The sequence below is a fragment of the Anomalospiza imberbis genome, chromosome 5 (genome assembly GCF_031753505.1).
Source record: "Anomalospiza imberbis isolate Cuckoo-Finch-1a 21T00152 chromosome 5, ASM3175350v1, whole genome shotgun sequence".
In the NCBI taxonomy this organism is placed as follows: Eukaryota; Metazoa; Chordata; class Aves; order Passeriformes; family Viduidae; genus Anomalospiza; species Anomalospiza imberbis.
This window is the reverse complement of record NC_089685.1, coordinates 61,423,918-61,450,140: the sequence shown is the minus strand read 5'-3', so window position 1 is coordinate 61,450,140 and position 26,223 is coordinate 61,423,918. Positions and strand designations below refer to the sequence as shown.

General features: G+C 44.1%; 1 protein-coding gene across 9 annotated transcripts in view; it reads right to left on the bottom strand.

Annotated features, from left to right (window-relative positions):
* The window catches only part of CACNA1I (calcium voltage-gated channel subunit alpha1 I), a 164,507-nt gene that overhangs the window by 82,958 nt on the left and 55,326 nt on the right, over positions 1-26,223 (bottom strand). For 8 of the 9 annotated variants that reach the window (XR_010999416.1, XM_068191301.1, XM_068191300.1 and 5 more), the window contains 2 exons: positions 2,217-2,329; positions 1,105-1,238 (listed from right to left, as the gene is read on the bottom strand). Coding sequence is in view for 8 of the 9 variants with exons in the window: in XM_068191301.1 (XP_068047402.1) it covers positions 1,105-1,238; positions 2,217-2,329 (247 nt within the window). In the remaining variant the exon portion in view is untranslated. The remainder of the gene's footprint in view (positions 1-1,104; positions 1,239-2,216; positions 2,330-26,223) is intronic. The other variant, XM_068191304.1, reaches the window with a different exon arrangement.

Here is a 26,223-nt window from a genome sequence, read left to right as displayed (position 1 = left end):
TCCTCTTTCATGCACAACCTGGCTAAGAATCAGCCTTCAAATTTTTACAGCTGCACTGAGTTTGAAAATCTCTGCTCCTCCCAGAAGCAAACAATTATCTGCTCCTCCAGAGGGAATGACTTTCAAGTCTTGCTGTAGAAGAACTCTGTCAAAAGCAAATATAAAGACAGTGCTGCTCCACACCAGGGGGAAAACTGCAAAGTGAGCTCAAACTTTCTGCTAGCTCAGTCAGTAAGACTTGCACTTCCAGGCAACAGTGGAGCTGGTAATTCCTGGCTAAAGAAAAACAAAATTGAGGGCTTCTGTCTGAAAAGATGTTCACTTTTTTTCTGTGAGAAGAGCAATATAGCATATTTATTTCAATATTATTTCATATTTATTTCATATTAGAATCCCACAAGGCATTCTAATTGAAAATTAGAATTCTAGGGAAAAAAGCACATCCTACTGGTATCAGAAATGGACATTTTGCTGTGACTTAACAGGCAAATTTTGGTAGCCTTTCCACTTGATACATGCAGAGGAGAAAATCAAAGCTTCACCATAGCAACTTTGTTGTAAAAAACCCTCAAATGTCAACTTGCCCCAATAGTACTGCATGTAAGGCTGGTGCAATACAAAACCAAAAAGCCCTGAATAAAAAACCTGTGTTCCTACCCTTGAAACACTGCTGCTGGAAACAGAAATGCTAGCTTTAGTTTGGTTCTGGTAAAGGTTACACCTCTTCTACCTAGGCATGTTAAAAACATAAAAGCCCAGAAAGGTTCTGTGCAAGTTCTGTGCATTTGGTACAAATGACCACCCTCTGCTGAAGTTGCGCTAGACAGATGGCTGCACATCAGCTGAGGAGTTAAGATACCTTGTCTGCTCTTTCTTCCATTGGCTGCTAACCCCAGCATGCCCAAATCCAGCTTGGCTGCTGCACTGGAGTAGCACCAGAGTGGAAACTTCCTCCTCAGTTACATCATTTCTGTTCCATACAGAACATACTCTAGTAAATCATTTCTGTTCCATACAGAACATACTCTAGTAAATCATTTCTGTTCCATACAGAACATACTCCAGTAAACCCAGAATAAACCAACCCAGAAATTATCAACCTACCCAGCCATGACAATGAAGAAATCCAGGCGGTTCCAGGTGTCTCCAAGGTAACACTTCTTGCCAAAGATCCCCAGGGCCACCATCTTCAAGACCATTTCCATGGCAAAGAAGATGAAGATGAAATCATCAAACACCTGCCAAACAGAAACCCAAGAGCATATTTGACAAGCATTCTCAGCCTGGACTTTCAAACACAGCATGTGAGAAAAATACTAATTTCAGTACTCCTGAAAATAAGATCAAGGCAGGGCTGGAAAAGTTTCTTCCACGTAGCTCTGGCATCACAGTTTCTTGCTGCTCAAACTCAGTGAGGGCCTTTATAGGTTTTTTCCCCCACAGATGAAGTAACTGATGCAGAATCGGAGACTCCTTACATAGACTTGAAAAATGGTGTTTGTCCAGCACCAGGAGTCTAAGCCTGGCCAGGAAAACACTGCTTTTCTAAGGTCCCCCCAGGAGGGACTCCTCATCACATTGCTGCAGATGGCTCAGCTGAGGATATAGTGCAGCTTCCCACACAGCTTGGACAGCACACACCCATCACAGAGAGAAGCTTCAGATACGTGAAGGCCTTAGGCACTGTGGATGACACCCTTTGCTGTCACCTTCTCTCTGGGGAAGCATCAAGCACAGCTGGTGTGTTTCAGTCTGGATGTACTCTTGGCCCTTCTAAGCATTCTCTTTATTTCCTCTCCCTTTGGGCATCCTGAATTCCACAGTATCTGTTGAATCAGTAATAGTCTTGCACATCACCAGACTACCAAATGCATTGGGAGCTGCTGTTCCCCCCTGTCTGGATTGTGTAACCTAAGTTATTTCGCCCTGGCTTAACCCCAACCTATGTGTCTTGTACCTGGAAACCCCTGCTTACGTGCAGGTTCAGGAATATTAGCAAGTGTTCAGTATTGCATAGTCACAAGTTCATTCATTCTCTCTCTTGTCCCATGCCCCTGCTCAAAGCAAGCTCTTGCCATTTTACAGGATAGCTCACTGCCAGGGACAGCCTTGCCAGCCTCTCCGGGAGGGTATCGCCCACACGCTGAAGGAAAGCATGCATGAAAATTTGTGACTTGGACTGGAGCAGCATCACAACAAGAAGGAAATCTGCTTACCTGCAAGATTTTACACCTGTCAGAAAGGCAGTCCATATCCTCACATGGCTGGTACATTCCCAAGGTAACACAGTTTAGCAGAATCACCATCATGCTGACACACTCGAACCAGGTGGAAAAGAGTCAAGGAAAACTTCTGCAAAGGCATCATGGCTGAGATAAGCTTGGTCTAGGCTTGAGTAACAAAGTAGGAAGATTGAGGGAAAGAAGTGCTAGTAGGCTGATTTATTATTCCCACAGTCTCTGCACACAGTTCATCACTACTCCATTCCTTGATTAATCCAAAACTCTTTTTTAAAAGGGAAAGCAGAGGTAGCACAAAAGGCCTAAAGTACTTACACAAATCAAATAATTGCCATAGTCAAACACATGCTTGCTCCTCTCCTGTTGGTTTGCAGAGCCCCTTCCCTCTTGGTTTACGAAATCTTCCAAATACGTGGAAGAGACTTTCCAAGGTGGACTATACCTAAATGTATCACAGATCTCCAAGATCAAGGGATCTAAATCAAAATGGGCAGATTGATCTCTACATGATTATTGCCCTCCTGGGAAGGGAGTGCAAGATGAGGCTGGAACTCTCCCTTTTCCCCTCTCAGAGAAAGTTGGGGGTCAAGAAGTGCCACTGATCCTGTTACTATGTTTCCAGCAGTGACCCATGCTGCATAAAACTCCACAATGAGCCCAAGTTACTCACTAACTATAAGAAGAATTTGTGTTTCTGACCCCAGCTGGTGATCTATTTATGCCCTAAAGCATGAGGATTGATAGTCCTTATAATTGTTTTCTCAGCTACACTGGTGTCCCTGCAGATGCTTTGCTTATTCATTTGAATCCTTTGTTGATAATCTTGGTAAAATATCTGCTTTGATAATAGTTAGCAGCCCGGAGCTATACTGGCTAATTATACTTTACATTAAAAACTGTTCCCTCCTATTTATTATTAATTTGTTGTCTTATAATTTCGTCAAGTGCCACTTCATTTATGTATTAGAGAAGTAGATAAAAATGGTGTATTTGTGTGACCTTTGTACTCTACACACTCTAGCTGCCCCCTCTCCTCCTGAAGGAGTTTTAAAGCCTGATACGTGCTTATCCAAGACCTCATTTCCAGTATTTTAGCTCTAAAAGTGGGTACTTTTGCGCAGTACTTTCCAGTGTTCCAATTGCAAAGCAGTGATGTAAAAAGAGTAAATAGACCTCCAGCCTCTGGCAGAAACATTTTTGGGCATTTTACACACCTCACAACAACATATCTGCCCAGTCTCCACTGTCAGACAATTTAACCTTTTTTAAATAGGAGAGGCACAAAATTATCTACTTAAAATACAACCCACTGAGTGCATCCATTTTCAGTCCTTTCAGTACTGAACCTAAAAGAGCGGCCTGTATCTCTGATCACTTCTGAAAGACAGTCAGCTTCTGTGGTTTGTTCTGAGCAACTCTTCCATGCTCATTCTCTGACAGTGATTTATGACTAAACTGTACAATCTGATCTAGAAGATTATTAATTCTCTTTCTTCTTCCCCACCTGGATTGTGGTGAGCTACCTTCAGTTGCAAAATCAGACAAGAGCAGGGCACTAGTTCTACTGTTCCAACTATGCTCTAAGGTGATTTCAAGAATGTGTTATCACTATCCCTCACAAGGTTAATCCCATGTGCACTACAAAGTAATGCACATGAAGCCCACCTTCAATGTAGGCTTCAAAACCAGGCCCTTTTCTGAGAGGAATGCACCAAAAGGGCACCAAGTATTTTCACTCAGGGTCTATGCAACACAACTTCAACTTTTCACCTTCCTCTCTCTTGCACATTTCTTTAATGATCAGATCTGAAGCCCAGGAAAGCAATTTGAGAGAGCTAATTTCCATTAGCTCACACAGGGTTTTTAGATAAGACTGCAGTTATTTTTCTGGACTCTTCAAAATCTGTTTGGTGTCACCATTCCATTACAGAACCACAGAATGGTTGATGTTGGTAGAGCCTCTGGAGGCATCTTGTCCACCTTCTGTGCTCAAAGTAGCATCAACTACAGCAGATTTCTCAGGGTTAAATCCACTTGGGGTTTGAATATCTTCAGATATAGAGGCACCAGAACCTCTCTGGGCAACCTGCTCCAACATTTGACTATTTACACAGAAAATAAGTGTTTTCTTAACTTTAAATAGGACATATCCCACTTTTCAGGCTGTGACCATTACCTCTTGCCCTGTCACTAGGCATCACTGAGCAGTCTGTGTCTTTTACTCCTATCAGGTATTGTAAAAGAAAAAAAAGAAAAAAAAAAGAAAAGAGCTCTCTAAACCATCTCTCCTTCAGGCTGAGTAGCCCCAGCTCTCTCAGCCTTTCCATTTTTGCAGGTGCTTTGACAGTTACTGAAAAGCAGCACCAGTGAAGCCCTGATAGAGGGATCGGTGCTGAATGACATTCTTCAAGGGGCCAAAACAGTTTCAGAGCAGTCTGAGCCAATGGTTGCAAAAGTCCTTCTCCCTGGGCATAAGCAGGTCAGAAGATATGGGGACAAAACCAGGGCCTCAAACATTCCTGGATTAAATTAATGCATGACAAATTAAAAGCAGAAATTGTTTTAAAAGCCAGTTGGCTTTTTTTTTTCCTCCAGAAAGCATGACACAAGAGAGTTGGAGGCAGAGAGTATTACTCTGACTACAGCCCAACGCAGGAAAGTCAGGAGTTTTTATCTAACACAGATCTACACTTCTATGCACGTGCCTTGGCAGCAGCAATGCCAGAGCAGCACGCTTCCATGTTTCTGTCACTGCCCTTGCAGTGCCCCCCACAAGGCCATGCAGACCATGGCAGGGTGCTGGCAGCTTCTGGTGAGACCCTGAAGCACAAGACCTAACAAGACATGGCAACTGCTCCCAAAAAGCCTGAAATTTAGGGCAGCTGTGCAATCTCATCTTCCTGCTCAAAATGCCATGGCCAGTTGCAGATGATTTCTTCTCCCCTGCTTTTTAGATATTGGCTCTCAAAATTTGCCAGCATTGTCCAGGTTTCCCAAGAATATTACAGAACCACTGGCCATTCCCAGGCTATTACAGTGGCATTAGTATTAGAAAAAGCCACTGCCCCACGGTTTTCCTTTCAGAGCAGCTGGAAACACTAAAAAAGCACATCAAACCTACAGCAGAAAGGAACAAAGTACAAGGAGAAAACCAGAGCAACTCCTACCCTGAATCAGGAGGGGTTGCTACTTGCTTGGGTTGGTGGAGGGGGTAATTAGGACTATCTGCTGCCTTCAGTGTGTCACCGTTGTCAACCACAGCTACTGCCTCCTGTCACCACAGCAACAGCCTGCAGCCAGGTTTATCATCTTTCTTTTGGTGATGCCTCCCCTCTCCCACATCCCTCACCCCCCTCCTTTTCCCTGCGCCTGAGCCTGTAATTAATTGCAGCTGCTGACAAAGCCAGTCTTCATAATCTGCATCATTCAGTCAGAAGTTTCATTATTAATTAACTTCTTTCAAAGTTTAAATCTCCTAATTACAAGCAAACCCATGCACATGTTCTCCCCACCCCACTCCAGCCCTTCCTCACTTGCTTCTTCTCCCTTCCCACAGCCTCATTCCCAGTATCTTTCCCAGTGAGTTTTGGAGCCTGCAAATGGTTTGAAAAACTAAAAGGAGACCCACACAAATTCTGCCCATGGTCAGCTTCTGCCCTCGGCCACCACAAGGTGCTTCAGAGGAGGATACCAGAAAATTCACAACAATCCACTATGTAATAACTTGCCCTTTAAGGGAGGGCTTTTTCCCCCCACTAACTGTGACAGTTCACAGTGATTCAAACCCTTTCAGATAAAAAGACCATGGACCTCATTTGAAAAAAGAAATACAGCAAAAGAAGTATCTCCTGAGTTAATCATAGAATATTCTCAGCTAGGAGGATCCACAAGGATCATTGAGTAACCATGGGCTAGTCTCATTATCCACAGAAGTATTTCCTCCTTAAAAATGTTCTGTTCATTTCAGCACTGTCTGGAGACATCAAGATCCATATCTAGATTAACTATATTTTGCCTAGAAAACTTGCACCGGTTCTATAGCTGGTGCCTGCTGGTGGTAGCAACTTTTCTTTGCTGCTGGGTGCCAACCCTGTCCTCCTGCACCCCAAGAAGAGCCTGGCCAGCTGCTGGCCAGAGACAGCCACTGTGAATTTATTGACTCTCCACACCCTGTCTTCCTATGGACAGGGCAGCCCTGGGATGAGGATACGTTCAACAGGGACATGCATCACCAACACACACCAGGAGAGATCCAGCATTCACCCCAAACCATCTGGGATGCACTGAAAGCCACAGGCTACAGGACACTTAAGGAGATATGCAGATGTTTCTGGGATATGTTTTGTGGTAGTGGTTGATAACACAACTGTGCATAATGGAAAATGATGTTAGAAACAGGTGATGGGAGACAGGCAAAGCTTTTGGGCTCAATTTCTGAATGACGAATAGCAGAAGAAATGTCTGCTGTGCTGGAGCTGTAAATACCTTGCACCTAAAAAGCTGAGTACCACTTAAGGTTCTTGGGATTGACCTTAATCTCCATGTTCTATCACTGACAAAAACACAACAGAGTAAAATAAAACAGTGCTTAGGGGACCCCTCTCTTCTTCCTCTGTCATCAGTTGCAGAGGCACAAGTAGCTCCCCAGAGGCTGGCACTCCTAAATAGCACAGAAAATATATAAGTTTTATAAGCATGACAATCCCTCAGTGTTTCCTGCTGCTATTTCCAAACTACTCCTAGGGTATGCCTTGTGCCAATCAAAGTCCTGAATATCTCAGACCTGTTTAACATGCAGAGAAATGTCTGACTCTAAAGCATTTACTGCAAGGGGAAAAGCCTGCCAGCCCTGTGGTTTGTCATGGCAGAACCTGTTCCTGCCCCAAAATGGAGAGAACAGCTCAGTGACTCACAGGAGAACATGGAGCCCCATGCAATGCATCCCAAACACCACCACCCATCATACAGCTCCTCGGGGCCTCCCATCTCTGAGCTGCTGCCAGGCAGGCTCAGCCGAGGACACTGCATCACATCTGCATGAGCACTCCTCTCTGCTTCCCCTTCGGGCTCCTCCCCACCTACCACTCATCTCACCATCCTTCCCACCAGCTAAATGGCTTCACCCTGTCATTCCTGTCTGCAGTGATAATGTTTTCTTTCCCTCTTTTTGAAACAAGCTGAGGACAGAGCTATGTTCCTTCCCTACTTTCCTCCCCTGCTTTGTGACTGTCCTGCAAGAAGCCTGGAGGATGCTGTACTTGAAACAGGACCGTTAATATCCCATTTATAATAGAAGGAGGGATTTGTTGTAAAGGTCAGAGAAGGCAAGAGCCCCAAGGAAAGAAATGCTCATTTTCTCTACCTCATCGCTTTTGTCTTTTGAAAATGTTTTCAACAGGCAAGTTTCGCTCTTTTCCCCCTCCCACTTTTTCTTATCAACACTCACATTTTGTGGGTTTTTTTTCCTTCTGTGTTGATACATGGGAGTTTTGTCTTTTCCTACAAAATAAGCTGACAGAATCAACAGGGTTCTTTCTCTTCAGCTCAGTCTCCTGAGCTAACTCACTAGAAGAAATTTAATGTAACCCTGTGTTCACGTGAAGGAAAATACCTCTCAAAATGTGTTTGCGTTCAAATAGATCAAAACAATCAAAACATTTTTGCAAACAAGAAACTTTTAAAATCCTATTTTGTTAAGACTGAAGCATTTATTCTGTCTTTTTTTAGTAACAAATAAAAATTCAATGTAAGAGAATAAAAAGGTTGGTTTTTTTGACCCAACAGAACACCGTGGTTTGGAGTTCTGAGTTTCTGTTGGAAATCAAATGCCAACAGCCAGCATTGCAGTGCTGGGATTTCATGGTGGCCAAACCACAAGGGCAGTTTATAAAGCTTTTTTGCAAGCACTCAAGGTTGACATGCTCTGGATGTTCCACGTTGTGCAAACTTGTACACATTTGCCTTCATCACACCATCATTTATACACTTTTCTCATGAAAGAGCAGCGCCTGAACTTCAGGCACCTGACATAAGCAATGCTAAAGGTCTTCAAGCCTTCAACAATATTGATGCCAAGGAAAGGACTGTGGTACAGCCAAATGCAGTGAAACTGTTACATTGATTTGAGAGGCATTGGGGAAGGCTTAACTTGAGCTGGTGTTACCAGCAGGCAGGACAAGAAAATGCAGAAGGGGTATGCAGTAGAGAAATTTTTAATGGTTGGCAATGCTTCTGTGTTTCTGCCCTTTAGAAGGGATGCTCTGTCAAGGACAGATTCATTATAAAAGACAAAGATTCAGGTGTTCCCATGTTAAATCAGATGAACACTAAAAAAAAACAAAGCACCATTGGTCAGAGCCACTGATCTTACTTCCAAGGGCTGCTCAGAAAATGGGTCCTGTACGAGGCTGCACAGGCTTTTGGCTGCATAGCTCAGTTTTCATTAGGTTTGAAGTTAAATTTGAATTTAAGTCAGTTGCTTCTCAGGCACCACATCATATTCCCCTGCAAAGTTTGGCAAGGATTGAAGATGGCTTTTGAAAAATTTTGTTAGGTTTGCTTTTTTTCATTACAGAAACAAGATGAAGCAAATATATCCTTCCTTAAAACTCTCTCCATAATGATTTATTCAAATCTTCTAAATGCATCCATTAAACTCTCAAGTCCACTAAACCCAAAAATAATAGTAAGAAATTTCTGTCAGGAAAAACATACAGTGAATATTAAAAACCTAAGAAGTAACCTGAAGAAAAAAGAGGTATTAAGACAATGAGACAAGTCTTCAGATACTCCAGAAATGGGAGACAACTGGAGATCTTTGACCTAGGGTAGGGCCCTTAATCAAATAGGAGGCTGCAGGGAATAGCAAGGGTTTTTTTGAGATACCCTTGACTACCAGCACTCACTAGTACTAAAGCTAGCATGAGTTACACCAAGAATTCTGGCTGTCTGTCACACCATTTACATGGACAGATATTGGTCTTGTAAAGCAGCCTGGTGTTTTCTCCAGGAGAGGTGTGTGGATCCCACCACTAATAATTCAAACACCTCACAAATACCATGCATCTTCATCAATGCTGCTGCACAGCCCTGCTATTAATGATTACCTCCTGCCTGTAGCAGCTGAGCCCCAGAGCTTCTCGACTGATAATGACCCACCTCCAAATTGCATCTATCTTTCAGGGTGCAACCAAGCATCTGTTTAACAGTGTGCAGCGCTCCTACAAAGCTGTTTACTACAGAAAGCATGAAAAAATACTGTACCTAGGAAAAAACCCACCTGAGAATCTTTTTTTAGGTCAGATTAAAGTAATTATCCGAGTTTAAACTTAAGCACGGTGTTAGAGATAATGACTGTTCCTGGAGAAAGAGCTTTTTAATATCCTCAGATGGCTGGGGTTGAGGTTGCCTGTCTTTCCTGCCAGGAAAGCAGGATTCCACCATGCTGTGGAACCAGTTCAAGACTGACTTGAGGAATCACACCTCCTGCTGACTCCCAAATGGTGCCTCCTGCAGTATTCTGGCTCTGCCTTGCAGATTGCTATCCAAAATCTGACCTGGCTTCACGTTAGGAGCTTCAACAAGGTCACAGCATGAGGCTATAGGACTGCAGCTTGGAACATTGTTATGCTGTATGACAGGTGAAAGAACTTTGCTCCAAAAGCTCCTAATCAAAGTGGCAGATCCAGCAATTGCTTCCTACTGCAAATGGAGTCATAGGAGTAACAGACACTAGAGAAGGACCAGCTGAGAAAACTCCCTGAACCACAAAATTGGGTTCCAAATTTCAAAGTTCTTATTGTTTATTAATATTTAGTATAGCACAAGCAATTTCCTATTGACACCAGTGGCAAAGTAGGGACCTTGGAAGAGTTAGTCTTTGATTTTGGACTCAGATGGACCTCTGCTCCAGAGAAGAGCTAAACTTGGCAGGCCAAAACAGGAAGGTAGCTGTAGTCCAGAAGTGATTTCAATTAGCAATGTGCTCCAGAATGACAAAATCTAAATTTTACCAGTGTAGCTGGATGTTCTGGTACAGTGCCCCATCCTCCATGACCCCGGGAAGGGGCATGATCAGAGAGACTGGTGGAGTCACCATTCTCTAACCAGAGCCTGAGCCACTTTTTATCAGATTTAATCTGGCTGTGGTCACTTACTTGGTGGAAATTTCCTTCTAAAGCATAGTGTTTTGCAAGGGGAAAGGAAAAAATATCTCCCAGTCCTCCCTCTGCTTCTGCATTTCATTACCCTGTCACCCAGCAGCTTCATCCAAAGTTGTGTAAGTCTTCCTCAGCACCTGTCAAGCTGATGCAACAGTTCTGCCATGTTTGGTAGTGCTGCACTCCCTTCTTTTACATTCATATCATGATAGGTTTGAACAGGGTCCTCATCTTGGGTGGGCCCACTAGACATAATCACTAAATAAATATAGCACCATAACAGCAGTGTTTGAGTGGCTCAATTTCAATGAAGGAACAGGAAAGTACAAGTAATGTTAGATTCAGGAGGGCGGGGAAGAGAAATTTAGAAAAGGAAAGCCTTATTTTTATGCCCCCTTACTGCTCCTAATGTCAGGTTTGTTTCTGGATGGGTGTATGGTTTGCCTCTTGTTGAGGGTTTTAGGTTCTGTGTGCCTTGGGAAGCCATCTGTGGGGCATGAAGGGGATATTCCTATGAACATCCTGAAGCAGGTGCTGCTATGCAGCTCCCCGTCACTGCCCAGGCTTGAGCTGGGAGTCACCACCCCCAGATTGCAGGCACAGAACAGAAGGACATGAAGGACATGAGATTTGGGTCCTGGGTACTGAACTTTACAGCAAATACAAAGGAAGGAGGGAATGTCTTTGAATAAGAAGCCATTTCCCTTGAGAAGAAATAAGGTAGAAGAAACTTCACCAGCACCAAAGGGCTAAAGCCCACCAAACAATAACTGTGCTCTTGTTCCTTTTCCTTGCACTGGTTTCTCTGTTCAGCATTGCCATCTTTCTAGTCCATAGTAGTTTTCAGATGTTAAAGACTACTTTTTCCATTCTTTGCAGCTTCCCACCTATCCCTGTCAAAGGCCACACAAGTGCAAGCTGAGCTTAGAGGGATGTACAACTCAAATATGTCTGAAGGGAGCGCAGGGCACCTTTAATAAAAGGTCATCTTGCCTGGCAGGAATGTAAAGATGACAATGAAAATACAAAAGGCGGATTAAGGACCTTGTCACAGTGTTAAAAGGTGTGTATGCCCTTCTGCACAGGGGCTCTTCTCTCTGCAGGTTTCAGGGCAGTACCACATACCCCAGCACATCACCTGGTGAAGGATTTGGAAGTGAGCACCTTGCTCCTCCAGACAGCCAATTTCCAAGGCTAAATTATCTTAGAGATCACTCTGCCTCTAGTAGAATTCCTAGATTAGAGGGGCAGGAAGAAAGGCAGAGTGGCTTTATTCTTTCTCTCTTCTCCCAGCAGCGTGATGTTTTCAGTGGCTGGAGCATCACTAAATCCTATGCTTGGTGCTTAGCTTAGCAGGCTTTTCTGACAAGTGCTTCAATACAGGAAAAAAAATACACACAGGGACAAAGCTTTGCAGCAAAGTAAATAAAGATTAATTCAGCAGTGTAGGGAGTGCTCAGGCAAGGTCACTCAGAAGAAATTGCATACAGTCTAGGCAAAATGCAGGGCAGTAACAGAGAACTGGATATGAACTCCTGTTGCTTGTTTCATTTATTGGCTGTAATTAAAGTGTAATTTTCAGAGTTTAAGTTGTCACCACCCCCTATTTTGAACACACCTTTTTCTTCTCAGTTTTTAATTCTTTTGAAGGTTTGTAGCTGGCCACTCTACCCTGGTTCCCAGAGGGTATTCTGGAAGATTTGGCACCGATGTCCTGCAGGACACGTGCCTGGAGAAAAGACTGCAGATGACTGAGCCAATCTGTCTCAGCAGATAACGGGAAGCTAGGAGCTCGAGCCAGCATACAGGCTCACAGCAGCTGCTGGAACCTCCTCGAGCACACAACTGGGCTGTGGATGCACTCCTGAAAAGGAAGGTCCTGATGTGTCTGTGTGCAGGAGAGATTCTCAGTATTTAAGCTTCTCATCTGAGGAGGAAAAGAGACCCTGTGGTGGGTGATCAGATGTGTCAGCACTCTCCTAGTACATCTGGTCTCTTTTCCATCCCTCCTCTTATATCCTGCAACAAAGAGCAGTCAGAGAAAATGAGATTATATAAATCGTCTAGTACTTTCCTTCAAGACACCGTGTGAACTTCTACTGAATTCCACATCTACCTCTTAAGGTACATAAATCCTTCCCCTTTGTTCCTGATTAGAAAGCAAGCACAAGAAGAGCAGGGTTTTTCAAAAGTGTCCCCCAGTTTGGGTTTTCCAATGCATGAGCTTCTTAGAGGCTGTTTTTCAGGATGTGTAATACTTTTAATTTCTAACACAGAAAAGCTCTGTGAGCCTCTGGCTCCCACTGTCTCAAGTGAGATGGCCAAAGACCAGAGTTCACTTAAAAAAAAACCCCAAAAAACAACATTACCCAGCAATGACACAGTAAGTTACTGCCAGGGCTGCATTAAGATCCAGGTGTTCCTGACGCCCAGTACATGTTCACTAAAGGCCTCAGCTTTCTGGCTAGTTGACAGACTGAACCATGCCAGGGAAAGGAGCCAACATGACTCATGCTCAATCATTGCGATGTCGACAGTGCTGAGTTCTGCTTTAGGGGGAGGTTAAATGCTGTGAATGTGCTAAGCATTAAAAATATTAAAATATTATTAGTATTATTTATGAGGTATCTCCACGTGTCCTAGATGATGCTAGCCAAGATCAAATTATGCAAAATGTTACATAAACATGCAGTAGAACATGCTGCCTGCTCCAAAAGGTTTTTAATCTAACTGAACAGGACAGGCTAACGATGCATTATGATTTCTGCTTCACACAGAAGAAGCAAGAGCACAGAGAAATGAATGCATTTACCCAAGGGCAGAGAGGAGACATGGGGCACAGCTGGGAACTAAGCAAGAGTCTCCCAAACTGTTTTCCAGCACCTTTGATCTCAGAGCATTCTCTATCTCAACTACTACTGCATTTGATGAGGACAGTGCTCACAGGGAAAATGATTTCCCCAAAAACCTTTCCTAAGAACAATGGGAGACGTGTCCAAGTTCCATGTGTAGAGGCAAGTAATGCACTGCAAATAGATTATCATAAATGCAGGGCTCCCTGCATTCAGAGAGGTTTCTGGCTGTTCAGGTGTGCAGGATAATCAGACAAGAGCCAGAAGACACACACGCTCTACCTCCATCTTCCACTGATACCTTCACAGGGACCTCAAGATAAAATTCAGCCCATAGTTGTGATAGTGTAACACTAAAACCAGTCTAACACCCACGCATCTCTCTCTTTTCCAATCTGCCAAAGAATTTGTTACCTTCCAAGGCACTCCAGGTTCCTTTAATAGAAACACGATATATAACTGCAAGTTACCAACACAACTGACTGCAGACCAACCATCTCTTAAAAAGGCAGGTCCTACACAGCATGTTGCTAATAGGGCAGGCTAGCTAAAGCCTTCATCAATCACAACAGCATAGCTCTACTGCCTCTTTGATGTCTTTCTGACTGTTGTATTCATCGCCTCTGTTCAGATTTAGGACTGGTACCACATTTGTATTCCTGTGACCTATTTGTTTTCATATAGATTCAACTTCACACTCTATTTATTCTAGAGTTTTTGACAGCCTCTGGAAATACATGTTTCTTCCTCTTATTTACAGTCTAGCTTATTTTCCCCCATACTCTTTCCAGTCTGAAATTTCAGTTGTGCATTAATCTCACTTCATTTTGGACACACAGGTGATAGCCTAGCCCATTACCCCATCCTTCCTTTCTAGCCATGTCAAGTATTTCCTTTTCTCTTTTCAGAGTCTCTCATGAGCCTTTTAGTTTTAACTTTTAACAACCATTCCCCATTCTGCCTGACTCTGTAGGAACTGCTTCTTTATTGGATTACTCTTCAGTAACCTCACAGACATCCACTTCTGTCACATTAATTTCTGAACACCGAGGGATCAAGTGCATTTTCTCTGTGCAATGCAGGTTCCCTTATCTTCACTAGGTCAGCTACCCTCACATTCCTGCCTCCTCTCCATAGTGCACACTGATTCAATACTGCCACTGCAAAGGTGTCCCTGCCCACAGCAGAGGGCTGGAACAAGATGATCTTTAAGGTCCCTTTCAACCCAAACTATTGTATGATTCTATTGAGGGTGGTGAGGCACTGCAAATGGTTGCCCAAAGAAGCAGTCCCTTTTCCTGGGAATGTTCAAGGATAGACTGAATGGGCTCAGAGCAACCTGGTCTTCTGACAGGTGTCCCTGCCCTTGGCAGAGGAGTTGGAACAAGATGATCTGTAGGGTCTCTTCCAACTCACACCATTCTATGATACTTAACTACATCACTTCCACAGAACACTTCCAAAACTTCCCTTCCACTTCTCACAATTAAGTGACTTTACCACAAGGATGGAAGAAAGATGATTGCTTAGCTAAGACAAAGCTAGTACAAAGTGTTGGTGAGCAGAGTATAAAACCCAGCCGTGTTCCCCTAACCAGAGGGCAAGGCTCCAGTAGGGTCTCAGCAGCCTGCAAAGGTCCGCTGCAGGGAAGGCTGCATCACGATGCAGACGTTTCAGCCCCTGGATCAGCAGATCACCAAGGCAAAGAGTCATCAAATTATTGGTAACTTGCCCAGCTCAGCAAGATGAGACATTGTCAGTCTCATCTGGAAGAGCACCAGTGACCAGATATATGTGAAAATTAGTTATTGGTGGATTAGGATGGCTGCTTCCTGCCCTGTACAGCCCTGTCAGAGGACCCATCAGGAGCAGTAGCTTCATGTGCTGCTTTCTGAGACAACATACCATCTCCTACTAGACTCTGGATACCTACAGCGGAAAGACCCATCAACTTCTGCAAATTTATTTTTCAAACCCTACATGCAGCATCCTTTTTCAAACATACCTAGCAGTGACTTAATAAAACTTATCTCCTCTACACAACCTTTTTGTTCAGCTGAGAATGATTCCTCCTGCCCAGATACAACCAGACATGGAGTCAGAGATATAGTAGGAAAAACTACCACAGAAGATTGAAGCTCCTTACTCATAATCTACCCTTATATTTCAAGACTTCCTTCCTACAGCTTCTTATATGCCCCAAGCATTCCTCCATTTTGCTTCCAGGATGCACGTGCTTCAAGTGCCCATCCCCATGGAATGCTGTGCAGGAAGGACATTTGGTTTGGTCTGAGTCAGGTAAGGGTCAAAATAATTTAAAATTTATCAGCAAGGAAAAGAAGGGACAGTCCTGTCATAACACCTCTCTGAAAGAGGCAAAAACCCCTCTGCAGCACTGCTTGTTTCTGGAAGAGGAGCTGCCATACCTGTTTGTGTGGCAGGAGGCTGAGGCAGGAGGTGTCAGCCCCTGCACAGCATGTGCAGCAGGTGTGCAGCACAGCCTCCTCCCAGGCACGCTTGGAGCACCCACTGCACTGCGCTTAAAGAGCTTCCACATTATTTGTGACGGTGAGTAGAAGGGAAAGAAAAACCAGAGCATAGGTCAGGATAGTAAAGAGAGACTTGGCACACCGTGAGCAGACAGCCACTGTGGACCCACAGTAAATCTCAAAGAGCAACTGCAAAAGAGCTCCCATCTTTCACAGAAAGAACAGCTTGTCCCTAAAGCCAGCTCTGCTCCCCACCCCTCTGCCATCAGAGAGAATGACAAATCCCCAGCTAACAGCAAGATGGCTGAGCTTCTGCAGCCCCGTGGGCACCCTTGCCAGGCAGTACTGGGGGCCAGAGCAGTCACAGTGTGCCAGGTCTGGAACCATACACCCACCCAAGCCCCTGCATGCTGCATCAGGCTGACAAAGCTGATAAGGCTAATACAAAGGAAAATCAAATTTGCACTCATATTTTATGCACAGCAACCCATAGTATATTTTTTTCTTTGTTTTAGTTTAGCTTCATTTCTCAGGATAATTAGTTTTAGCAACACTTCAAAAGAACTTTTCAACCTCACAGAGCCATAAGTTTCCAAATGACAATTGTCACATTGGGCTGCACTCTGATGTACAAAGCTTTTAGTGGTCCTGTCTACCTCCGTGCTTTAAGACTATTTACACAAACACTCCACGTACATGCCTGATCCTTCCCTCTCCTGTTAGTAAGCACTTTTCCCCTCATGCTCTTCCTTTCAGCTTCCCCATGCTGCCTGACAGGATTTTGTTTGAAGGTGGACAAAGGGGAAATGATAGACTAATGTTGGCCCCATTACTGGCTGCTGCATTACAGCTTTTCATAGCAAACATGCCCATGCATATGTAACATACACAAGGATACAGGCCACATACATAGGACAACCACCAGCTGATACAGGTCTTTCACTGGGAAGGCATTTACATTCAGGTGATTTGATAGTCTGTCAAGTGATTAGTTTCTTCAGTAGAATGCCCAGGATGTTTCTAATGACACATTTGATGCACTTATTTTTAAATTATCAAAGTCCTCTATTTTAAACCATTCACACCTATTTGAAAACTTAATCTCTCTCTTGAGAAGGCCTTTTCTTCCCATTTTTGAGAACTGCCCAATTTTTTTTTACAATTAACCCTAATTTAAAGAAACTGAGAAATAAGCAATCATCATTTTTCATTGCACTGAAAGCCTCTGCTCTGCATAAGGAATTGCTGTGATCCTTTAGCACCCTCTCTTGTAAGTAGCACCATCAAGGTCCAAAACAAAGCCACTGAAGCCAGGAAATCCCGCCATCCTCACAGACAGGGTCCTGAGTAAAGCAGCCACCTGTCAGTCCACAGCACAGAGAATTTCTCCAAACACTTGACAATCTGACTTAGGGTTAGACAACCATCTCCCCTTCCCAGACCCCATCTAATATTGGCTACCTCACCAAGGTAAGTGCTAATCTCAAAAGCCCTTAATTGGGAATCCATGCTTATTTTCTTACGTATTACATGGATATGCATGTGCAGGTTTTCCTGCTTCTCTGGGGCAAGAGTAGCATTCCCTTTTCACTCAGGCACTGTGACCACTCACTGGGTGAGGTTTTGCTTCTCATTTCAGGCTGGTGAGACACAGCACAAGTCTGGGACAAAGCAACCAAGGCAGAGGAGAGCAGGAACCCATGAAACACTTGGCATTCCTATGGAAACGCAGCCAATTTTGTACCCGATCCAGGGACAACCACCCTTCCATAGGAAGGAGGCTCCCACATTCTAGCAATTCTGCTTCCCTTTTAGTCTTGAAATGGCTCAAAAAAAAAAAAAAAAAAACCAAAACCAACAAAAAAATAAACATCACCCATAAAAAACAAACAGTTTAGCATTGGGGGAGTTTACCATGGGCTATCTTTTAGAAATAGAGATGGTTCTTTCCAGCCCTAGCAGATGGAAACTAATGGTACATTATGCACCTAACCCTGGCAGGGACAGAAAAACAGCTGCAGGAAGGCAGATCTGAATTCCCCAAGCCCTTCACAATGCAGCCGCTTTCTAATGTGCTTTAGAGCATGTGGTGGCGTAATGGAAAGGTTTTATTAACACAGAACCTGCATAACTCAGTTGTGAGTTTTAACCCAGTACAAATCGCATCAGTAAGCCTGTCTGCCTAATCCCCATTCTACAGCTGGAACAGCAGAGCACGATGGCTCAGCTGAAGAAAATACAAACGGGGACAACTCCAGTGCTTACCAAGCAATGGCTTTTCAGAAGGGTCCTACGTGTGTTCATTGGGCAGGAATAGCCTATAACTCCATCTGTCTGTGGAGCTCTACGCCTATTTAACATATCAACACAGAACCATATCTTAGTTAATTAGTTAATTTGGAGGGGACCTTAAAATCCTCTAGTTCCAACCACTGTGGGCAGGGATGCCACCCACTAGATCAGGTTGCCCAGGGCCTCATCCAATCTGGCCTTCAACCAGGGGAACAGAAGATGGCAACTACTTCAGTCTTGCCAGGGTGACCCAACACTACCTGTGGGACAGGACCACACAATTGCAGCCAAATGCAGAGCACAGATCTGTTACAGCTGATTTATGAGGCCACTTGCACATATCTGATCACCCTTTCTGTGATGCAGAGATAGCGCCGGGCAGGCTCAACGTGGTTTTAAGACACTCACTGAAAACTACACAAAACACTTCCTCACAGCAAGGCTGGGATAAAGATATCTCACCCATGGGAGCTAGGCTTCTCAGGGATCTGTAAGTGGAAGTAGAGAGATACCCAACACACACTGTGTATCAAGAAAACCAGTTAGACTGAAGAATGATCTTAAGTTTAACCTGGAAGACAATGAGACACAGGGGTTTTATCAGTTACTACAGCAAAAGACAGATAGATTTGGGGCTTGTGACAGAATGATGAAGAGTGTAGCTAAAATCCAGGACAGGGCTTGCTTGACCAAATTCAGTCACTCAGCTCTGTCACTTCTGATTTCACATTAAAACTTCCACCTCTTCCTATAGCACCACCTCCAGCTTGCCTCACCTTACACACAGGTTAATGAAACACTTTGCTACAGTTTTAGGTTCAAGCCTTGGAAAAAGCTCTCTATGCTGCCATGCTCTTTTTTCTGGTGTTTGTGGACAGGGTCTCTGTTCTCTGTTCAAGCATTTCTGCTCTCTTTTCTTGCCATAAGGTTACTCTGTTTCTAGACTACACAATTATATCATCAAGGTTCTCAACAGCTGTACCATTTATTTGACAGCAACAAATCTAGAGAAAAAAAAATGCAGATCCCTATAATGTTGCTGGATGTGTAGGGAGAGAAGAACTGTTTATTCATCACTGACCCTTTAAAACAAATATTTTCTTGTCTGGATTAGAAAACATGCCTCATCTGAGTAAAATTTAGCTCAAATCTCCTTTCTGTTTTTCTGTTGCTCTTCAAACAGGGAATTTCAGAGTCTGCTTCACTGATGAGAAAAAAATGGATTTGGTTTATTTCAGGAGCGGAGGTTGTGCCTTGGTTCTCTCAGATATATGAAACATCCCTTGATTGTGCAAATGCATCCTGATGGTGTCTTTGTGTTCTTGTCACTCCTGATTTATGGGGGCCTTTTCTACACTCAGAAAAAGAATTTGCATTTCAATTTCCATTACTTGTTTCTCTCCTCACAGCACTCCAGCTCTGGAAGGGAGCTTGTATTCTGGTTCCCCCCAGCTGGCCCACATAGCTCTGGCATAGGGGAAGATACAGGAATAGGGGCTCTGCTCTATGGGAACAAGGCTCATGCTGCCATGGTCTCTGGTGAGATATACCTTTGCTTATGCCCAGTAAGGACCCCTGGCATGTTTGCTTCTGTCTCTCAGCCCTTCCTCCATGCTGTGATGAAGGGGGAAGGCAACAGCCCTGCCTCCTGTCTGGTTCCCAGCACAAGCCCTTGCTTGCACACCTGTTCTGAGAAGCAGCAGCCAACAAAAGAGCGAGGACGACAAGGAACGCTCACCCCTCTGCCTTCTCCACTCTTGCAGGGATGGCAGGACGACAAGCAGGAAGCCTTGGGAGCTCAACCCTTCCTTTTTCCTGCAGGGTTGTGCCTGTTCTAAGGTGAGCTTGGAAGCAGACTCCTACCCAAAACCACCTGAAAGCATATCACATGTCTTGGACAGGTGGGTTGCACAGAGATCCAAAAGCCACTGTCCCCTCTAGGCTTTATCTTTACCCCTCCTGCAGTAAGTTCTTGTGCCAGCCCAGGCACTGCTCTCTCAGCCCTGCACTGTCTCTTCTCATTTGTGCAGTCTGGATGGGCTGTCACAGGCAGCCTGAGCATGCTACAAACCCTCCAAGCCTGCACAAGGGGTGGGCTTGGAGCCAGCAATGTGTGGGAAACCACATGGGATGCATTGCAGGCCCCACCATCCACCTTGCAGCTAAACTGGGGCTTTGATAGATGTAGTTCATGTCTACCTAGGAAACATTAGAAGCTTTGAAAGAAAAAAAAAAAAAAGATAAAAGATAGCTTCAGAAACGGGGGTGGAGTTGCCAGGACACATCAAGCTTTAAAGATGTGAGTTGCAGAAATGCATTAAGGCTCGTTGTTCAGAGCTGTCAGCCCCACAGCCTTTATCAAAACTGAACTCGGTTAAAAAGAAGAGAAGCAAACTGAATCTTATTGAACATTTGGTTGGACATTAAGGCCACAGATTCCTAATAGGTTGTTGGAAGTCAAACGTCACAGGCCATAAGCCTCTGTCATCTTAATTTGCAATGGCCTGAAACAATGTACTCAATAATGCATTTTGCTTTGGCTTGTTTGAAGTACATTTGTTTTGACCTAAGGGTTTTGACTATCACCATTACCATGTTGACTTCTACATTAACATATAAAGCCAAAGGAAATCTGTTGAACTGATGAAAACATGCACATCATTTCCAGGGGGTGGAAGGGTGACAATAAATTTGTGCTGACTTCACTGAATCAGCAATTTCCAACTGAACCCAGTTCCAGGGCAAATTTCTCCAGAAGCACCATTGGGAATCATTATGCTGTCCCTAGTGTTCATCTGAGACACTACGCACATCCGGACAGTTTCAGACTCCCAATTTTGGTCCCTTTTTCTCCACTGGGCTCCTTCTTTTTGACTTTCAAATATTTGTACAGAGTGCTGAAAGCCATCATGTTCAGCAGCATCTGCCCTATTTATCCAGCTCCCAGCTGGCTGCAGAGTAGCTTTCATCAGTGGGTCTGAACTCACAAATGCTGACACAGAGATTATCCACCCTGTGAAGAACAGTTTAACCAGATTAATCTGTGGGAGGTCCCCTCAGCCTCTTCCCTGCAGAGCCCTACAGCAAAGGGTTGGCATAATCATAAAATAGCTCTCATAGCCTATGGCGTATGCTCCCCTTGGAGATAGCTACCTGATTCCCCAGGATGCTCAGTCCTGGGTTTGGTTTCCAAACTGGACTTGGCTGCTTTTAAGTGCCCACTCTCCCCTTCCAGGGAAGGGCCAATCCTGAAGGACGGTGGTGGGGTGGGGCAGGAGATTGTATTTATTTTCCATACCCAGGAGCTGGCAGCCCTGCCAGCTATTATGGTAGTAGGGACACAGAGCAAAACCCCAAAGCCCTCAACCCCTTAAACCTATCAGGTTTACACAGCAGGGTGAAGTAAGGGGAATTACTGTCAGTCCTTTCTCACCTGCTGACTCCAATTTGCTTGTTTTCATTGCAGCAGATAAAGAAACAAACCATTTAGTCAACAAATCCAAGCCCAGGAATCAATCACATTCCCTCAGCACCTCTTGCATTGTCAGAGGAGACAGAAGCAGGAAAGACCAATCAAGTAACACCTTACCCAGACTTCAACAAGGGAGAAAGGTTTGACATTAGCATTTCTACAACTACCTCTCTCTTTTTTATTTTTTTCACCCCTCTCTCCCCTTCTAGCCTAGCTTTAAACATCTCAAAACAGGCTGATTTTAAGGTGAACTAGATATCCTGGCAGTGGATGATGACTAATACACTATGAATGACAGAAACTTGGTGGAACACTAAAAAGCAAATCAGATGTTATAATACCTGGAAGCAAGTTATAGTGAAAAGTGGGTTCAAGCCAAAGGGTTGAAGGAATAATGCGGTTTTTTTCAATACCTCGGTGGAGTTAATTCAGAAAACCTTAAAACTCTTAAGGGGGAAAATTATGTGCAGAAGATCATACCATCAACTCTGCATGAATTCACAACCCCAGGAGTTGCAATACATTTATAATCCCATACTGCACATCTATCATCAAGGCTGTAGCTAAAGACAGCTGGGTATGCAGTTTTGAAAGAAGACACAATTTCTAGAAAATTAAGATGGTGGAATTCACCTGCAAGCTGGCACAAAGAACAAAACAGCTCCTCAGCTCTTTAAACAATTGCTTCTTGGAACAGCTAATTCAAGTGCCCAGAAGGAAAAGCAGCAACTCCTGACTTAATTTTCAGTAACATGCAGGAACTAAATCAAGAAGTGACAATATCTGAGCCCTTAAGTAATATGGTTCACAATGTAATTGAGTTCAGTGGCCTAGGAGGAGGTAGTGAATCAAGAGATACACAAATGACACTAGATTTTAGAAGACTGTTCAGAACACAACAGGAGTCATTCAGAAGGACATTAATTCAGAGTAAAGGAAGCAAGTGCTGTACAGATGGTTTAAATAATATATAAATTATGTGGGAAGGGAGCTTGTGGTGGGGTCACAGAGTCTGTAGAGGATTCAGGTTATTTTGGGGAGTTCAAAACAGCCTCTCAAGATCAGAGAGAATTCTTGGGTGTTGGATTGAGACTTCACCAAAGCAAGGCAGATGGCCAACACAATGATAAGTGACACTGTCAATTAAAACAAACTGATTATCCTGGAAAACCCACATTAAAGCTGCTCCAAGTTCTCTCACAGGATTTTGAGAGGCAAGTGCACAGGAGCACACACAGCTCAGCACTGCCCAGCCAAGCACAGTGTCATCAGAAAACTGCCCAGCTGCAAAAGGACCAGAAGGAGGAGGGACACAGATAATAAGCAGGAGGTTGCAACAGTTTTTGCAGAACCTGAGAGGGTTCAGAGAAAGGTGGCAGAAGTGATGGACAGCCTGGAAACACTGTTGTCTCCAAGGAGGGGAAAACTTTGGGTTGGTTTCTTGTCCCTTTTGCCAAAGAAATCCTATTCCCTACTACAAGCACCAACTGCATTAGCAATACCCTTGATTCCTGCCAGGCAGGGCTGTCACCACAGTATACTACTGTTGGAGATTTTTGATCTGCTATTGCATTGATCCTACATCTGCTGTAAAGCACACAAAAAATATTTCACAGCCTCTGACGTATGAGAGTACATTTTTGGCAGCTCATTCTGGACTTAGCACAGGGGTTCATGATTGCAGGGTGGCTGATAAGGCAACTCCAGCCACCCCTTTTGGTCCTGAGCTCATCTGAACAGAAAAAAATTATAGAAGTGCATGAAATAATAAAACCAATAACAGGAGAAATTCTGTGCTCCCAGCACAGGGCCAGGAGGATACACAGTCATTAGAAGATGGCAAATCCAACCTGGCAGAAACGAAATACTGCTCTGCTCTCACTCCTCTCCTCCCAATTTCAATATATGATTAAATGGCAGAACTCTGCCACAGAAGGCAGCAAGACCAGGATCGCCACATCACTCAATACAGAACCAATCAATTCACAGGAAAATAAATCCATATGCAGAGTTAGCATTACTAGAGACTCAAAGGCCCATCACTTACACCCATCTCTAACCCGTACACAGGGGATAAATCCACACTTGCCTGCAGCAAGGTCTGGACACCTTTTTGTGAGGTGCTCCCTGCTATGGTTAATCGCCAGCAGTTATGTACTACACCAGCTCAGCCATTCCGCTTTCATCCGAGCTGGATGACATTTATAATCAAGGCAATCACATTTACTGCTTGATTTTTTGAAGTGCCTAAGAATATTGGAGTCATATGCAGAAAAGCAACATCTGAGCCAGAGAATGAAGCAAGTAAAGGGCAGCTACGAGTCGCAGCAGATAAAGGGGCATCGGCATTAACTTCTGTGATGCTCATTTGAATATTTTTCCGCTCCCACAATCAGTTTCCTCTCATCACTTTGAGTCAGACCTTTACAGACCAGGCCAAGCAAACCCAGCTTAACACCCCATTTTTGATTTATAGAAACATTGTTTCTACTAGTACAACTGCTATGATTCCCATGATAGTTAACAGCCCAGAAGGTAGAACCACCTTTCATGCACCAGTCAGGCACTTGTCACCTTCCCCACCAGTCACTGTCAGAGAGGCCAGACCAGCATATGAGACTCAATCCAGCACCACACATGCCCAGCATCCTTATCCCTTTCCACATCAGCTTCTTCTGTGAGATAAACAGGCAGAGGAATGTTTGCTTAGCTCTGCATCCAAGGAAAATGCAGCTACAAGATGGTATTGCACTGAGAACTGCTGAAGGGACAGTAGCCAGTTTCAGGATAAGTAGATTGCTTTGCCAGCCAATTTTTTTTTGCATTGCTTTATCTAGCTCAGTTAGCCTGACTGCCAAATGCCCAGGCCTTCTCTGAGCTTCCAGCTCCTTTTCAGTCATGGCACTTGACCATCTTTTCTTTATGGATTGCCAGACAATGAGAACAATGGTCCCAATTCCTAATTAATTTGACAGTCATTTCCTTATCATTGAAAAGGTGTATGCATGCAGAACTGAAGCTTACACACACATATTATGAGCAGATAGAGCACTTTGCTTCCTTTCAGTGTAAGATTAGTCTAAATCTCAATAACGTCACTCCCTGCCTGCTGCTGCTTTTCACTGCTCCCAGGATATTATTTATTCCTTCTCACATCCCTCAGGGTATTCCTCATCTCTTTTTCCTCTTGCATCACTTCCCACTTCTTCCACCCCCCACCTACTTTCCCAGCCCCACTGTAACAATTCCAAATTTCTTCTCCTCCATTACTCTCCTGCCACTTGCTAGATGTCACTACTTTTATTCCTGCACATTTCCACCTTTGCCCTAACATATTCTCACTTTGCAGCCCTCCCTCTTCTCAGGAAAGCAGAGGGGGGAGGGAAACACCGCCTCTCATTTTTATACAGAGCATAAACCCAGCCTGTTTTTAGATCAGGCTCTGACAGCCAGAGCACTGGAACTGCCTGGGATAGCTAATGATCTCCTCTTCTGCAAAGAAAACCATGAGCTTTTCTCTTGGCTCATTTTCTTTGACCTTAGCACAACCTTATATGCTGAGCACCTCTATCCTCCTGGAATTCATCACTGGCATCTCTTGTTCCTGCCCAGCTTCCCCTCATTTGTGATACACCTGCTTGTGGGGTTGGGCTAGAGCCAAGGAAACAGTGATAGGGCTTTCAGTCTGACTGACTAGTAATTAGCATATTCCCTCAATTTTGTCCTTGAACTGATGCTTCTCTCCCTAGAAATCACAGAATATTCTGAGTGGGAAGGGACCCACAAGGATCATCAAGTCCAACCCTTAAGCGAGTAGCCCATACCAGGACCAAGCCATGACCTTGCTGTAATCAGCACCTGGCTCTAACCAACTCAGCTCATCTCAGCACTAAGATGCAAGTCAGCAGTGTCAGAGATGTGCAGCAACCAGGCCCTTTCCCTTGAAGGATCCTAGCAACACAATTCCCAGTGACTTTGAGTTGGGTGGCAAGTGCCACAAGCCATGACGAGGCATTCATCAGCCTAACACCTTCACATGCACACAGTTCCTTTGAATATTGAAAATATTTTGTTCCTTTCCTCCTCTAAAAGCCTCCAGCATTTCCACAGCCTTAAAGTAAATCCCTCCTCATCTCTGGGACAGAAACTTTTCCTATTGTTGTATATTCATTCCAGGCTTCCCCTTGACTTGTTGCTAAGTCGAAGAACCCATAATCAGAACTTTTAATTCTTTCTTGCTAGAAAAGGGGAAAAAAAAAAAAAATCAATCTATCCAGATCCTCTGGCACTTGACTTGTTTTCTCTTTCACTGCTTTTCCTGTTTCGCTCATCCCAAAATCCCTCCCAGAACTCAGAGTACTCAATGTGTAACAACTGCAATCACACAGAAAAAAGGAGGACTACATGCCAGGTCTACAATGTAATTTCTTGCTGTGCACCTAAACAAATTCTTTGAAGCAGGGACCATCTTCTCCTATGTTTACACAAGGTCTACCACAGCCTGTTCCTGATCCTCTCACATAACAGTAAGAGCAAAGTGCTCTGAACTGCAGAATTTAAGCTTTTGCAGCTTTTATCTCTATCTCTGGAAGTCCCCTTTTCAGGAACAGGTCTCTGTGCCCGTGCTCCTCAAGAAGACTCCTCCTGCCAGCTGAGACACAAACATGAGGCATCATTAGTCCTGCTTCTCACAAAACTAATCTCTTCATCCTCTCTGGG